Here is a 17753-nt window from a genome sequence, read left to right as displayed (position 1 = left end):
TGCAATTGCATAGTAGACCGACTGGGAACAGTTTCTGGCAGGCTTTTTGATGCAAATGAAGTGCTTCACCATGTCTCCACCCCAGGATCTGCTCCTTAGGAAATTCAACTCTGCCATGACTACTTCTGAATCATTAGGAAGGCTGGCACTGAAACTGCCACTGAGTAAATAGTGTTTATTTCTTGTTTTTCACTGTTGTTAAGTTGTAGGCACAACACTGTAATGGGATTAAGCTGCTAGGATTTCACTTCAGCCAGACCCTTGCTCATCTGATTAAATTTCTATATACTGTGGTTCTCTTTCAGATTGTGGCATATTATCACTAAAATTGGCTTTTTATTTTTGGTGAATGTGTCTCTCTGTGTCCTTGCTGCCTGGATGCTGAATATTTGTCCTTTTCTGTGAGAGTCTGTCTAAAACCAAAGCACATTTCTATGTCAGTTATCCATGTATGCTTTGGTTTTGCTATTTTTCTGAGGCAAAAGAAAACGGATCCTGGGGGTGGAGCTAAGCTGATAACTTGGAGACAACACCTGGCATGATCTCTGCAAGGAGGCTGCTTTAAACCTGGGGATTTCAGTTGAGGGTAGAATTTCTGCAACAGTGGTGGGGGAGGAGTATGGGGGACAGTCAGGGTGGAACCAAGGAAGAGTCTTGTAACCTACCCTTGGGCTGGAAAATGGAGGTCAAAAAGGACAAAGGAAACACAGATTTGGTCAAGGGTTTTGGGTTTTGCTATCTCTCTCTGCACTCCTTCCCTCCCCCTTCCCTCTCACCCACTCAAGACCAACCCCCCACACCCGAGAGGTGAAGGAGTCAGCTGCTTCTAGTAGGCTTCCTGTGAAGCTAATTTCTTTATCAAGATTCTAGGCTCAGCAGGGGTATTATCCAAAGAAGGGAGGATATTTCCCCAATCAAAGTTTTTTTTTTTCTTTCTTTTTGAAGGGGACTGGAGCTGTATTGCAGTGAAAAAAAAAATTGACCATTCAGGACCTACGTCTTACCTATCTTTCTTCCCTCTATCGCTTGAGTTTGTTTGATAGTTGCCCAGAGAGTCCCAAACAGAATCAACCCAGACCTGAAGATACCAAGACACATCATAGTTACAATGAAAAGAAGTAAGGATAGAGAAAAGATCCCGAAGGCTGCAAGAGAAAAACAAAAAGTCACATATAGGGGAAAACTCAAGATGATCAGCAGACTTCTCCACACAAACCCTAAAAGCCAGAAGAGAATGGCAAGATATCCATCGAGCTCTCAATGAAAAAGGGTTTCAACCAAGGATACTACATCCTACTAGACTGTCATTCAGACTAGATGGAGGGATAAAAACCTTCTCAGACAGGTAACAGTTAAAGAAGGCAACCATCACCAAGCTTGCCCTGAAAGAGGTTATGAAAAGCCTCCTTGATCCATACTCCTAGCAGGGGAGAAGTGATAGGATGAAGATAAGAGGACTCTGCACTACAGCTCCATCAGCACCCAGAGGGAGAGAAGGAAAAGAAGAGTGACGTATGGAGGTAGCTACAATGTTAGGAGTGGCTTAGAGGGGAAGAAAGGATTGAATCAGAAAAAGAAAGGGCAACTATGTATAAATGTGGACAGATAGTTGTAGAGAAGATGGTTAGTCCATGTCTACAACTTTAGGAGAACTATGGTGGATTGTAGTGGGAAAAGTGAAGATTCAGAACTTTGCTGGTGGGAATGGTGTGGATTCAAACCCCTATCAACATGTAGTTCTGTAACATAAAAATAAAAAATAAAAAATAAAAAAGCCTCATATAAACATGAACAAACTTCACCAAAAACTTGCCATATATATGAACAAACAAAAAAAAACTGTTGAATAATGGCACTACAATACCTTAAATCCATAATATCAGTAAATGTTAATGGCTCAAACTCACCCATTAAAAGATACAGAGTAGGGGGATAGATCAGAAAACACAACCCAACTATATGCTGTCTTCAGGAATCCCACCTGACTCAACAAGACAAATATAGACTTAAAGTGAAAGGATGGAAAACTATTATATAAGTTAATGAACCACAAAAAAGGGCAGGAGCAGATATTCTCATCTCTGACATAATAGACTTAAAATAAATAAAGTAATAAAAGATAGGCATGAACATTACATAGTGATCAGAGTATCAATTAACCAAGATTTAATAATTTTTAACATCTCTGCACCCAATGAGGGTCCATCTAAATACATCAAACACTTACTGGAAGAGCTACAAAAACTACATCAATAGTAACACAGTAATAATGAGAGTATTCAACACCCAACTCTCACACTTAGATAAATCATTTAAACAGAGAATCAACAAAGAAACAAGAGAATTAATTGAAGAGATGGATATACTACACCTTCTGGACGTTTTCAGAGTTCTTCACCCCAAGAAACTGGAATACACATCCTTTTTGAATCCACAAGGAAAATCCTCAAGGTTAGACAATATGTTAGGCCACAAAGACATTATCAACTAATTCAAAGGACTGAATTCACCCCAAGCATCTTCTCAGACTACAATGGAGTAAAGCTAACTCTTAACAACAAACAGAAAATAGTAAAAGTCACAAAATTTGGAAACTCAACAACATACTGCTTACTAACTGCTGGGTCAAAGAGGACTTCAAGGAAGAAATTCAAATGTTCCTAGAAAAAAATCCTGTTAGTTGGTCATCTTGCTAACACCTATGACAATATTATTGTTAGTACTTAGAATAGTTGTGTATTACTTGATGGGGACAAATTCTAAGAAACATGTCATCACATGATTTCATAATTGTGTGAATGTCATAGGGCATATTTACACACAATTTGATGGTCTAGCCTACTATTTAGAGTATGGTGGTATACTGCTTTGGAAATACCATAACGCATGCTATCTTTTGCTAATTGAACAATATTAACCAATACATGGTTAGAAAGCATACTTAATTTAGTGTCTGGTATTTCATAAAAGCTTGAATATATTTCATACATATTTATTCATGTAATTATTATTGATTTATAAGCTTTAAAGACCTAAGAGCTCAGCTAAAGCAAAGAGGTGAGAGCATAGGAATTGACTAGACAAAGTTCAGGAAAGGTAAGCAATTATTAAGAGAGCTATGGTGAGAAGTAGACAGCAGGGTAAAAATCAGAATGGAGATAGGGAAAACCACAAAAACAGGTTTCAAATACTTCTATTATTTTTTAAAGTAGCCTTTCTTTTTTACTTTGTTATATAACTCTTTTACATGATTTTCCTTATAGTTTGTTAATTGTTTCTGTTGGTGAAGGTAGGAATTCATTCCTATTTGAAGATATTATATTTTCTTAGTGAGTCAGAAGATGGGAGGTAGAAAGGACTGAGGCCAATTCCTACATTCTTGCTGACTCCAGTGAATACTAGAATGATCCCTGCTGGATTGAAATCTAGTTTCTTGAAAGAAATGAGATCTGAAAACCACCTCTCCCACTTTTTTGCCTTTCCAAATTTGATCTATCCTGCTAGGCTTAACCAAAGTGGTACTTGTTAAATCAATCTCACAACAACCTAACTGGATAATACTAGTTGGAGTGTAGTCAACTATAATAGCTCACTATATTTCTTCATTATAGTTCCATTTTATTATATTTCTTTCAAACATTATAACTATGAAATAACTCTAGTTCTTTCAAACATAGGACAATTAATATAGGGATTAGTACACAGATAATGGAAAAATAAGAATTTAAAAAAGAGATAAGACAATGAGGATAGCAATAACAGTAAAACCCTCTTATCCTTAAATTGGGAGAGGGGCAACAAGAAGACTAGGAAATGTAGAGACAAGATGGGCTCATCTTGTGAAAACTGGTTCCAAGGAAGGATGGTATACTAAATAGGAGTTGGAAGTGAATCCAACAGAAAATGCAGATGTGGCATAAAAAACTAGGTTGGGGATAGGGGAAATTTATTATAGTTTTTCCTTTTTCTTACCTTCCAATTGGTCAAATATATTCAGGAAACAAAAGGAAGGAAGAGTGGGAAATATTGTTTCCTTGATATAAAGAAGAGTGTGAAATGGACAGGGAATGAGTTAAGAGTATATCACGTAAATTTGTCACCCTCATTTTACGAAGAAGTCAAATGAAGCAGTGAAAGGTCAAGTTACCCAAAATCATACTCAATGCCAGGCCAATATTCAAATCCAGGTACTCTGACTACTGTTGAACACTTACTATCTACAGTTACTACTGTGATGATATATTTATGATAATAGCACACATGCTATTTTACTCATGTCAAAATTTTATCTCTAAAATAAATTTTAGTATCCTAAAGGTGTCAACTGTGTCTTTAATAACATTTATATAATCTAACCCTTATATATTTTTAAGAATCCACCCAATGTATGCTTTGATTGAAATGGGATTATTAGCAATTTTTCAAAGGCATCACATTACCTTTGTGGGGGTTAAGGGAGCTGATAAACTTTCATCTGTAGTTTGCAATGTTTGTTTTCTGGTTACTGAGATGTAGCCATCCCTGATCATATTCCAGACACATAGTTTGGTAACTGGGAAGTCATAAGCTGCAATGTGAAAGCAATATCTATATTGCTTGAGGGCATCCTAAAGGGAAGAGAGAATTAATTGTAAATAGCTGTTTCAGTGGTATATAAGTTCTACAGTTTGAACTGGTAGTTATTTAACCTGGAAAGAGATTACCCTACTCCTTAGAGTTATTCTAACCTCCATAGCTTAGAATATTTTGTGGGACCTAAAATTTGTAGGGCTTAGATTTTATTCTGTTTTCTTATGTAAATGTTCTTGGTAATCTAGGCATCAGACATAGATATGTTAATTGAAGTTTCAGTGATTCCTGGGCTAATGAAGTTTTAGTCAGTGGAAGTGATAGGGTAAGAAGATGACATTTCAGAGTTCTGCTATAACAAATGAAGGAGAGAAGATATGTTAGAGACCTTGTAATTAAATTTCAGGTGCTTGGTCTTAAGATAATTGTCTATGTGACAGGGCAAAGATCTTGGGTTTAGACTATTTCAGTTCAAATTCAAGCTCTAATATGCTCTAGTATGTGACCTTATCCGTTTACTGGGGAGAACATAGTAGTATGGTACCTTATCCCAGTTTTCTTCTCTGTGTGTTTTTTATCATTCTTTTTGGGAATACATCTTTCCTGTTTTCCAACTTGAACACATTGGAGTGTCTCAGGCTTCATTGTGAACCTTTTCATTAAGAATATATACATATGATTTTCAATGATCTCATGTAGTCCCATAGCTTTAAAGAGTATGGCAGTATCAAGTTGCAGATGCTACCATGATACCAATCTGATTTCTCTGGGTAGACAACTTCACTAATGTGTCTTGGAACCCCACCTCTCCAGAGCCCTACCCCACTAGGGAAAGATAGAAACAGGCTGGGAGTATGTATCAACCTTCCAACACCCATGTCCAGTGGAGAAATAATTACAGAAGCCAGACCTCCCACCTTCTACACCTCCATAATGATCCTGGGCCCACACTCCCAGAGGGATAAAGAATAAGGAAGCTTCCACTACTTATATGGGATGATCTCATTTATAGACAGAAGTTGAAAAACAAGACCAGAAGAGAAAACACTAAGCAGAACTTGGACTGGAGTTGGTGTATTGCACCAAAGTAAAAGACTCAGGGGTAGGGGGTGGGCCTCAGGACCTAGAACATGATGGCAGAGGAGGACCTAGTGGGGGTTGTATTGTTATGTGGAAATGTTATGCATATACAAACTATTGTATTTTACTATAGTCTATTAGTCATTAATCCCAATAAATAAATAAAAAGAATAAGGAAGCTTCCAATGGAGTGGATGGGGTACAAAACTCTGGTGGTGGGAATTGTATGGAATTGTTTCCCTTTTATCCTACGGTCTTGTCAATCACTATTAAACCAATAAAGAAAAGGAAAAAATAGTATGGAAGTTTGGCTATACAAATGACTTTTAGTTACCTTTGCCCAGCAAGGACCTCTCCTCTGTATCTGTAGCCCACTACCCATTTAAGTTACATTTCTAAAGGGCATTTCACATTTCAAAACCCACTTGTCTAAAACCCAGCTCTGGGTCCCTTCTTCCAACTACTGGGTCTGTTCCTTTCCTATTGTTTCCCAGTACAGCAAATGATACTCCACTCTTCTCATTACCTAGTGCCCAAATCTTGATTTTTCCTCCTTGACTTCTCTTCTTTGCTCACATGTCACTTCTGATCCATTCGCAAATTGACAATATCTTCTAAATCCAACCAATTTGCAACATGTTCATCATTAATATTCTTGCCCAAGTCACCACCTTCTCTTGCTTTGGTTAATACAATGGTCTCATAATTTACTTCTTTATCTTTGTTCCTGCATCACTTCTTTATTTTCTAAATTGGCTATAGCAATGTTATTAAAATGCAAGTTAGATAATGTACCTTATCTGCTTTAAACCCTGCCATATCTCCCCATTTCATTCAGGGAAGAAATCAAAATATGTATTAAGGTCTTTAAGGCCTCCATGATCTGTCCTTAACACCATTACCTCTCTTAATTCACCTCTGTCTCTGAGGTCTTCTTTATTAACTTCATCACACTGAACTACAGAGGACTGAAATCAAGGTTATCAACATGGCTGAGCTCTTATCTAGAAACTCTTTGAGGATCTGTTTTCAAAGATCATCTCTACTGTTGGTAGAATTCAATTCCTTGGGAGTCAGGTGGTAGCGCAGTGGGTTAAACGCACATGGCGCAAAGCACAAGGACCGGCATAAGGATCCCCATTTGAGTCCCGGCTCCCCACCTGCAGGGGAGTCGCTTCGTAAGCAGTGAGGCAGGTCTGCAGGTGTCTATCTTTCTTTCTCCCTCTCTATCTTTCCCTCCTCTTTCGATTTCTCTCTGTCCTAACAACGACATCAATAACAAGGTAATAAATAAACATATAAATAAATAAATGTTAAAAAAAAGAATTCAGTCCCTTGTGGTGGTAGGACAGAGGCCCACATTTCCTTGCGGGTTGTTAACTGGGGGCCAATCTTCACTCAGGCCACCTACATTTCTTTTCTTTTTTCTTTTTTAAAATTTTATTTATAAAGAAGAAACACTGACAAAAACCATAGGATAAGAGGGGTACAAGAACCACCAGAACACTGTATCTCCTTCCCTCCCCTTATAGCTTTACTATTCTTTATCCCTCTGGAAGTATGGACCCAGGGTCATTATGGGGTGCAGAAGGTGGAAGGTCTGGCTTCTGTAAAGGCTTCCCTGCTGAACATGGGCATTGACAGGTTGATCCATACTCTCAGACTGTCTCATTCCCTAGTGGGGCAGGGTTCTGGGGAATCAGAGCTCCAGGACACATTGGTAGGGTTGTCTGTCCAGGGAAGTCCAGTTGGCATCATGTTAGCATCTGGAACCTAGTGGCTGAAAAAAAGAGTTAACATGTAGAGCCAAAAAATGTTGACCAATCATGAACCTAAAGGCTGGAAAAGTTCATATGAAGGGTTGGGGGGTGGTGTCTCTGTTTTGTAGATAGTTGGTAGTCCTATTTTAGTAATATTACAAAAACCCCATGACTATACTAGTTTTTTCTTTTTTTTTCCCTGAGCCCAATATCTGATATGCAGGTGAATCCAAGTTATTGTCTGGAGAGATGATGTCATGGCTAGAAAAAGGACCAGAAAGCTGGATCAGGGAAGACAGTAGCTTCCAAATATGGGAAAGGTGTATAAATATTGTTGACTATAAACCCCATTGATTTGATCTAATCCAGGGCCCATATTCAGCTTAGGAGCCTATGTGACCTCTGTATCCTTATAGATCTTAGCTTACATTCTATAGTCATGATTAGGAATGTTCCAAGCTGCCCCAATTTCAGAACCCATCTTCCTCAGGTGGGACATAGAGTATGTTGTCCAACCTCCCTTTGGAGGATGGAACATTCTCTACTGTTGTTTATCCACGTTAAGGGCAAGGTCCTATGGGGCCCCACAAAGGGGTCTATTGTGTTGTTCCTGATAGAAATTACCAGTAACAGTGGATAGAGTGACCTATTCGAGATCTAGGCCCATCATGTATGTTTGGGAATCTCAGGACTCCCCTACTAGGACCCCAGCTGATGGGAAGCCACTTATATTTCTTACTGCCTGACTCCTACCATCTTTAAACCTCCCCATGGCGTAGAAAATTCTTCTTGCACTTTAATTCTCTGACACTGTCTTCTGCAGCCCTCTGTAGAAAACAGCTTTTAAAAGACTTATGTGGTTAGATTAGGTCCATCTATAGAATCACCCTGTTTAGTACTTTAATTGTACTGTAACATTCCTTTTTGCATGTAATATGAAATAATAAAAAAGTTAACATGTAGTCTGGGAGATGGTGCAGTGGTAAAGCTTTGGACTCTCAAGCATGAGGTCCCAAGTTCGATCCCTAGCAGCACATGTGCCAGAGTGTTGTCTGGTTCTTTCTCTCTCATCCTATCTTTTTCATAAATAAATAAAATATTAAAAAGAAGTTATATCTACAATCTTTTAAAAATATTTTAATAGATTCTTTAAACAATTTTTATTGTCTTTATTTGTTTATTGGATAGACATAGCCAGAAATTGAGAGGGAAGGGGTTGATAGAGAGGGAAAGACACCTTCAGCCCTGTTTCACCACTTGTGAAGCTTTCGCCCTGCAGGTGGGGACTGGGGGATCGAACCTGGGTCCTTGCGCATTGTAACACGTGTGCTCAACTAGGAGTACCAGGTTCATCATATATACAATCTTAAAGAAGGGCATGGAATTTTGGAGGAGACATTATAGAAACCAGCCAATCACAATGTATTGATAAAATAGCTATAGTGCTTAATAAGTGCATATTGTTGTCTGGCTGAAACAGGTATCCTTTATTTGTTGAGTTATGGGTTAATGTGACGACATCCCAAAGGGACTAGATGAAGTGGTTGCTATTTCCCACTTGGTAGAGGAAAACCTTTCAATATTTTAGCAACTGGATAATGTTTCTGTGAATAGTAATGCGTTATCTGCCTGGTGGGAAGGTTAAAATCATGATGTAGTATATGAAGTGCTGCTTTCTTTTCTGTGCTTTTAGAATTTGGGATTAGTTCCAGATGACTGGGGGAAAGCTGGGAGACCACCTGTCTTCCTTGGCACTTCCATGGCTTACAACAACCCCTTTCCAGCCTTGCTTGCTGTTTTTGTAGTGCCAGGTTTGTTCTGATGAATGTCTTCATTTGTATGACTGTCTTCAAGCCCATCCATCATTTGCGCTTCTGAATATTGCCCTCCCAATGGAGACAATCAAATATATGCATCTGAGTTCACCCCAAGCCATTCAGCAGATGTGACTCAGTGAGGCACATGCTATTTATTTTCAGTGTTACTGTGATGACCCTGCAGCAGTCAAAGAGCTCTTATTAACTTGCTGAATGATACCCTATCACAGATTGTAATGAGTCTATGACTCAAAAAGACCAATAGAAATCTGCCTTGTATGTGAACTAGAAACAAGAGTATGAGATGATATTAGTGAACATTGTGCAAGTGGTTTATCTCTCCTATGTAACATTTTATATGGCTGAATTTGATTAAAGTGATATCAAATCCAGCTCCACTTTATGGAACTGGCACATGCATATCTAAAAAAACAGTGACACAGTTGGAAGAAGTGTCATGGGAGGGGAGTACGAATACTAAGGGAAGTATAATAACAGAAGAAGACAAAAATCATTGCTGATTATGAGTAATAATATATGGCATAGCAATCTTCACATGATGATGTGGGATAGAACTCCAGAGCAGACCTGGAGTGTTTCCCCATATCTTGAGGGGGAAAATACTAGTGGATCCTTCTTTGGTTTAAAAATATGTATCAATATAGAGCAAAATATTCATCCTACCAGCAGCTCTGCATTATAAACAGAACATTAAGAGTTCAACTATCCAAAGACCTATTATTTTCTGGTGTTTTTGAATTCTGCCCCATAATATGCACTGAAGAGATTCACAATGAAATATGTCAATAACCGAGTACCTACTAAGAAAAAGACAACCTGTGATACTTTATAAAGTTAGGAAAGAGTGACCACATTTCTGTTAAATTTTCCCTCCATCAGGGTCATTTTGGAAATTACACTTACAGTGGCTGGGTGGTGCCATACTTGGTTAAGTGCACACAATACCATGTGCAGGGACCGAGGTTCAAGTCCCTAGTCCCTATCTATAGGGGGAAATTTCATGAGTGATGAAGTAGTGTTGCAGGTGTCTCTCTGCCTCTCATTTTTTCTGTCTTCCCCTTCTATCTCAGTTTTTCTCTGATTCTAACCAATAAATGAGTAAATTAATAAAAATATTAAAAATAAACTATATTCACTATTGAAGTAGAGATGTTTCAAGTGAAATCAAACTTAGTTGTTGGTCTTTAACACTTAAAATAGATCCAGAACTGCTTTCAGGATAAGTTTGTCTAGCATCAGGACTCCACTGAGTCCAGTTCAAAGTGGTACAAACATATCACCAAGTTTTCCCAAAGCAGTGGATAGAAGTACTAATAATTGGTTTTGACTCCAGATATATGAGATAATACAGACCCAATTCAAAATTAAAGCCATCTCCCCACACCTTCACCACAGCATTTTCCTAAGTCAATGTGTTTTCTTCAGGTGCAGCAGTAGGTGGCATTCAAACACAGCTTACCAACAGCAAGCTGTGATAAGAGAGATGGAGTTGATGATTTCTACTCTGCCTAACAAATGTCACTGATCACAGTGGGTGAAATCACAGCCCTGAATTAGGTGACAAGAAAATTTCTCTCTTTTTTATTGCCATAAGGAGAAGTCAGCTTCAAGACACCCAAGGAGAATATCACAAATGACTCAACATGAACATACTGCCATCTTTGTCAGGGGTAGAGGATTAGGATGCCAGCCAAAAGGGTGGAAAAACAAACCTCTAAAATGTAATGAATATCTTTCTTATAGAGATATACTAATAGAGATGGACATAAAACATTGAATCTCTTATATAGATGGATATGAAAATAGGTCTTGGTCTAGTAATGAATTTTAATTATCAAGGAAGAAAGAAAGAAAGAGTATGAAACTTAACTAAATTCCATTTCAAAAGCAATAGACATAACTTCAGAGTGAAAAGGGACTTTGAAAGACTATTCTTCTCATCTACTACAATCCTGACTCAAAATATCAGGGCAAGTAGTCATATTAAAAATCATAAATTTAAACACACAAACAGAAAACAGCTATATGAAAAGGTGTTAATCATGATTCATCATCAGGGTAATACAAATCAGAAAACCACAGTGAGCTAACACCTCATAGTTATGAGTATGGCTATTATCATAAATATAAGATAACAGGTGCTGGTGAAAACGATGTGGAGAAAAGGGAAGCCTTTTAAACTGTAAAAATATAAATTAGCATAGAAACTATGGAGAACAGCATGGGTATTCCTTAAAAAACTGAACAGTAGAATTACCCCATAATATTGTAATCATGTTTCTAGATATATTTTCAAAAGAATAGGAAATAACTCTTTTGAAGAAGCATATATACTATTGTATTCACTTAAGCAGTCTTGGAAAGCCATAAAAAAACCCCAGCAACCCCCACACCTATGGACATCTAATCTTTGATAAAGGGGCCCAGACTATCAAATGGGGAAAGCAGAGTCTCTTCAACAAATGGTGTTGGAAACAATGGGTTGAAACATGCAGAAGAATGAAACTGAACCACTGTATTTCACCAAATACAAAAGTAAATTCCAAGTGGATCAAGGATGTGGATGTTAGACCACAAACTATCAGATACTTAGAGGAAAATATTGGCAGAACTCTTTTCCGCATATATTTAAAGACATCTTCAATGAAATGAATCCAATTACAAAGAAGACTAAGGCAAGTATAAACCTATGGGACTACATAAAATTAAAAAGCTTCTTCACAGCAAAAGAAACCACCCAAACCAAGAGACCCCTCACAGAATAGGAGAAGATCTTTACATGCCATACATCAGACAAGAGTTTAATAACCCCCTACTAGGGAAAGAGAGAGGCAGACTGGGGGTATGGACCGACCAGTCAACGCCCATGTTCAGCGGGGAAGCAATTACAGAAGCCAGACCTTCTACCTTCTGCAACCCTCAACAACCCTGGGTCCATGCTCCCAGAGGGATAAAGAATGGGAAAGCTACCATGGGAGGGGGTGGGTTATGGGGATTGGGTGTTGGGAATTGTGTGGAGTTGTACCCCTCCTACCTTATGCTTTTGTTCACTAATCCTTTCTTAAATAAAAAATTAAAAAAAAAACTACAAAAAAAAGAGTTTAATAACCAACATATATAAAGAGCTTGCCAAACTCAACAACAAGACAACAAATAACCCCATCCAAAAATGGGGCGGGGGGAGGACATGGACAGAATATTCACCACAGAAGAGTTACAAAAGGCCAAGAAACACATGAAGAAGTGCTCCAAGTCTCTGATCTTCAGAGAAATGCAAATAAAGACAATAATGAGATACCACTTCACTCCTGAGAGAATGTCATACCTCAGAAAAGGTAACAGCAGCAAATGCTGGAGAGGGTGTGGGGTCAAAGGAACTCTCCTACACTGCTAGAGGAATGTAAATTGGTCCAACCTCTGTGGAGAACAGTATGGAGAACTCTCAGAAAACTAGAAATGGACCTACTCTATAATCCTGCAATCCTCTCCTGGGGATATTTACTAAGGAACCCAACACATCCATCCAAAAAGATCTGTGTACACATATGTTCTTAGCAGCACAGTTTGTAATAGCAACCCAGGTGTCCCACAACAGATGAGTGGCTGAGAAAGTTGTGGTATATATACACAATGGAATACTACTCAGCTGTAAAAAATGGTGACTTCACCGTTTTCAGCCAATTTTGGATGGACCTTGAAAAATTCATGTTAAGTGAAATAAGTCAGAAACAGAAGGATGAATATGGGATGATCTCACTCTCAGGCAGAAGTTGAAAAACAAGATCAGAAGGAAAAAAAACACAAGTAAAAAAACCCAACAAAAACAACTAGTGCTGGACTGGGGAGACTGCATAATGGCTATGCAAAAGTCTTTCATGAATGAGGTTTAGATTCTATCCTCTGCCCACCTCACCATTACCTTAAACCAGAGCAGCAGTGCAGTGCTCTGGGCTCTCCCTCTCCTCTCTCTTTCTCTTTTTCACAAAAATGAAAGAAGTAAAATATTAAAAATAAATATTTACTTTCAAACATTCAGATACTCGTTAGTAAGAGATAATGAAAATGTCACACACACACACACACACACACACACACACACACACACACACACACACACGTATATATATCCACACAGAGTGAAACTAGTTATGAGAAAGAAGGAAATCCTGGAATTTGCAACAACATAGACAAAACTGGAGAGCATTTATGTTCTCTGTCAGTGAGGAAAAGGCAAATACTGTGTGATTTCAGTTACATATGAAGTCTTAGTCAAATTTATAGAAAGAGAATAATACAGGGTTTGTCAGTAACTTACATGAGGTGAATTTGTTAACTAACCTGATGATAGTGATCATTCTCAGTAGATATATGTATCAAATCAGCACATTGCAGTCTCACTTACACAATAATGTAAGTTAGTCACATCTCAATAAAACTTGCCAGACTTCATTCATTTCAACTACTTTTCATTTTGGGTGAAGAAATTGGGGCTCACCACCAACCATAAAGTTTCCCAAGGTCACATAATTGTAAATAACAAAATAAGTTTAGAATCTCTGGTCTTTTAATTCCTAATATGCATTTTTCACTGTACTTCCCTTTTACTTCTTAATCAGATACTTCTTTTTCCTTTTCCTATATTTCTCTCTCTCTCTTTCTTTTTTTCTTTCTTTCCTTCTTCCTTTTTCCCTGTTGGGACTTTCTGTGTCTGTGCAATTCAATAACAGATTGAAAAAGAGAGAAGAGAGAAAACACAGTTCCATTACACAACAGTGAAGCTTCCCTGGGTTTGATGATTCCATGTAGCATTGGTACTTGAACCTGCTCCTTAAGCATTGTAAAGTATAAGCTCTACTGGGTGAGGAATCTCCAGGCCCTAGCAGATATGTTTAAATACTGATTTTTAAAAACTCTAATGAAAGAGCATCTTCAAGCCAATACATCAACTTCTCAAAGATAAAAATCAGTTGTTAATAAGAGGATTTCAATCAACTCTAGCAATTAGTAAGATTATATGATATGGCCAAACTGTTGAAAGATCCAGAAGTCTCCATATTGACTCTAGGACATAAATGCTGAGATTTTAATGTATTTTGAACAAAAAGCCAAACAGTCTAATTAACTAGAACATATTCAGGGTATTGAGATACAATGACTGAGAATGTAATCTGAGTTTCCTTGGAAAAAATAACTCAGTCTAACAAGTGGGAGAGCCAATGTAAAACAGTCACGGCAAACTAGCTATTTATTTTTTTTTTCTTTTTTAAAATTTTTTATTATTTTTTTATTTAAGAAAGGGAACTAGCTATTTCATTGAGCTTCTAGAGTTTCCGGTAGGCTCCATGCCAATGTAACTACTCCTTAAACTGTGGTAGCCACTTTTATGAAGCAAAAATTACTCACGGCAATAAGCTGGTAGGAGTTGTTCATCATAGCGATCAGCATATTAAGCAGCACTACCAGGGAGATGACATTGTATGTCCCAAACATAGTAGCTCCTACAAACTCTGTGAACTCATGTCTGGCTTTCACATTGGTGACATAGAGATTTAAGAGACCAAATACAGACCAAAAGAGTGACTGAAGTGTTTCAAAGAGCCTGAAAGAGACCAAAGAGCAGGTTAGTTAATTGCCTAGAAAAACCAAGATAGAGAAAATGTGAAGTGATCTGTTAACTTTCCAGCCATCAGGTAAAATGATGACCTGATATGTTTTGGACTCTTTCCTAACACAAAATAGTCAATAGTTAGTTTGTTTCCACTATTGTGTGTTATGCTTTATACTTCTACTTAACATTTCCTCTCCTTCACAGAGTGCAAGGTTCCCTCCTCCACCAAAATTCTCTTTCCTCTTTCATATATGTGATTTACTACCTTTAATCACAGAGTCAATAAATAAAATGGCTAAGATTATAGTGCCTGGATAAAATTGCTCTAAGTTAATCTCAGTTAACACTTGTTAGTTGAGTGAATGTGAGCAAATTAATTTTTCTTTTAAGTTTTTCTTTTAAGAATGGTGCTAAACTCAGTGGAAGAGCATACAGTTTTTTGAATTAACACTGTATATGTATTGTTTATAATAACAATTATTTTAAGATTAAGCTTACTTTTTAAAAACTTACTTTCTTTCTTTCTTTCTTTCTTTCTTTCTTTCTTTCTTTCTTTCTTTCTTTCTTTTTTGCCCCCAGGGTTATTTCTGGGGCTCAGTGCCTGTTCTACAAATCCATTGCTCCTGGAGGCTATTTTTTCCCTTTTTGTTGCCCTTATTTTTATCGCTGTTGTTATTATTATTAGTATTGTTATTGCTGTCATTGGTGTTGGATAGGACAGAGAGAAATGGAGAGAGGAGGGGAAGATAGAGAGTTGGAGTGAAAGATAGACACCTGCAGACCTGCTTCACCGCCTGTGAAGTGACTCCCCCTGCAGGTGGGGAGCCAGAGCTCGAACCAGGATCCTTAGGCCAGTCTTTGCGCTTTGCGCCACATGCGCTTAACCTGCTGTGCTACCGCCCAGCCCCAAGCTTACTTTTATACACATTATAATGATTATAGAAATTATAACACTGCTGAGGAAACAAAAGTTCAGAGATTGAAAGTCTTGTTCTATAATCACTCAGTACTGAGCTAGAGATTAATTCAGGTTTGTCTGACCTATTTAAATCATTGTATTGTTCTATATTAAATGATTTCACAAAATACTGATTCATATTAGCATCTATACATTCAAGCATGTAATTTTCAATTACTTTATTTTGTATTTATTTATTTATTTGCCTTCACAGTTATTGCTGGGGCTTGGTGCTGGGCACTACAAACCCACTGCTGCTGGTTGCCATTTCTTCCATTTTATTGGCTAGGACAAAGAGAAATTGAGAGAGGAGTGAGAGATAGAAAGGAAGAGAGAAACACAGTCACCTGCAGACCTACTTTGCCTATTGAGAAGCTTCTTCTCTGCAGGTGGGGAGCTGGGGCTCAAACCTGCATCCCTGTATGGGTCCTGGCACTTTGTAGTATGTGCACTTAACCAGGTGTGCCACAGCCCGGCCCCAATTTTTTTCAATTTTACAGATAATTTTATTTAATATTTATAAATATTTATATATAAAACACTGACATGCAGCCAGCTAATAGGTAAAAAAGTCACAGCACACATAAGAGATATGGAACATAAGAAATGCTACTTTAAGTACTTGTTTACTATTCAGTTTTTCCTTAAATATTTATTTAATTTATGTCATATGAAATACAGAGTTTCACTTGAAAGAGAGAGATAGAGAGAAGTAAGAGAGGAATCCAGTGCACCACTACAATACAAGTGACTCCAGAGGTTGAACTGGGAGCACAAAACATTCAGGTCCAACTTACCAAATCAGCTATTTCCTCTGACTTTCTTTTTTGAATATTTATTTATTTTCCACTTTGTTACCCTTTTTATTATTGTTGTAGTTATTGTTGTTGTTATTGATGATGTCGTTGTTGGATAGGACAGAAAGAAATGGAGAGAGGAGGGGAAGACAGAGAGGGTGAGAGAAAGACAGACACCTGCAGACCTGCTTCACAGCCTGTGAAGCGACTACCCTGCAGGTGGGGAGCCAGGGGCTCGAACCGGGATCCTTAGTCGGTCCATGCGCTTAGCGCCATCTGCGCTTAACCCACTGTGCTACCGCCCGACACCCTTCCTCTGACTTTCATACCTCTTCAGTTTATCAAAATGTATTTTTTATAGAGCCAAGTGAATTTTGAAAAGGCTTGGAGGTTTATATTTGGGTTTATTTGGGGTTTGTGGTGAATATTTTAGATTCTTTGCGTCTGGGAATGGTCTGAGAACTTCACGTGGAAAATGATCATTGAAATCCCAGATAATATTCCTCAGAGAGAATTTTCTTGGTCACTCTACTCATTTATTTTATTTTTATTTTATGGTAAACCTGTTTTACAAGTCTATACGGTTTTAGAACTATATATTTTTGGAAAGCATAATTTCTCATCTCTTCGAAAGATAATGCCACACCAATCACCAAAGTAGAGTCCACTTCATATCCTTCATCTTGGGAACTCAGTCCTCCCCCCACAATCCTCTTTAATAGCCTCAGTTCTGCACTCAGAATCTAAAGAGTTTATTTATATTTGACTTTGCTTTGTTGCCTTTCTTTATATAATCCATGTGAGTGAGATAATCCAGTGTCTCCCTTTTTATAACTCTCTGTAGAATTTCGTAGAACCAGCGTAATGTTAATTAATTCATTTGATTTGTGTACTTTTCTGAAAAATACTTTGTTATTCTTTCAAATATATGTGATAACATGACAAGATAAAGTATTCTTGGTAGGACACCTTTGCCATTCAGATCTTTGACTCTATCATACCAATCTTTTCTGAACTTGTTTCCATTGAGAAATCAGTGACAGTTTTCTGTGAGCTTCCTTATAGGTGAGTCTTTGAGTTTCACATGCTACTTTTAAGAATCACTTTGTCTTTAATCATTTTAATTGTCATGTGTCTTGGTGA

The 17753-nt window shown here is 37.7% G+C and overlaps 1 protein-coding gene across 1 annotated transcript in view; it reads right to left on the bottom strand.

Annotated features, from left to right (window-relative positions):
- The window catches only part of TRPC5 (transient receptor potential cation channel subfamily C member 5), a 248517-nt gene that overhangs the window by 30126 nt on the left and 200638 nt on the right, over positions 1–17753 (bottom strand). The window contains exon 7 of the mRNA XM_007535841.3: positions 14651–14846. Coding sequence (XP_007535903.1) covers positions 14651–14846 — 196 coding nt within the window. The remainder of the gene's footprint in view (positions 1–14650; positions 14847–17753) is intronic.

This window comes from Erinaceus europaeus, chromosome X (assembly GCF_950295315.1).
Source record: "Erinaceus europaeus chromosome X, mEriEur2.1, whole genome shotgun sequence".
In the NCBI taxonomy this organism is placed as follows: domain Eukaryota; kingdom Metazoa; phylum Chordata; class Mammalia; order Eulipotyphla; family Erinaceidae; genus Erinaceus; species Erinaceus europaeus.
The sequence above is the reverse complement of the archived record's forward strand: the minus strand, read 5'-3'. Positions and strand labels throughout refer to the sequence as shown.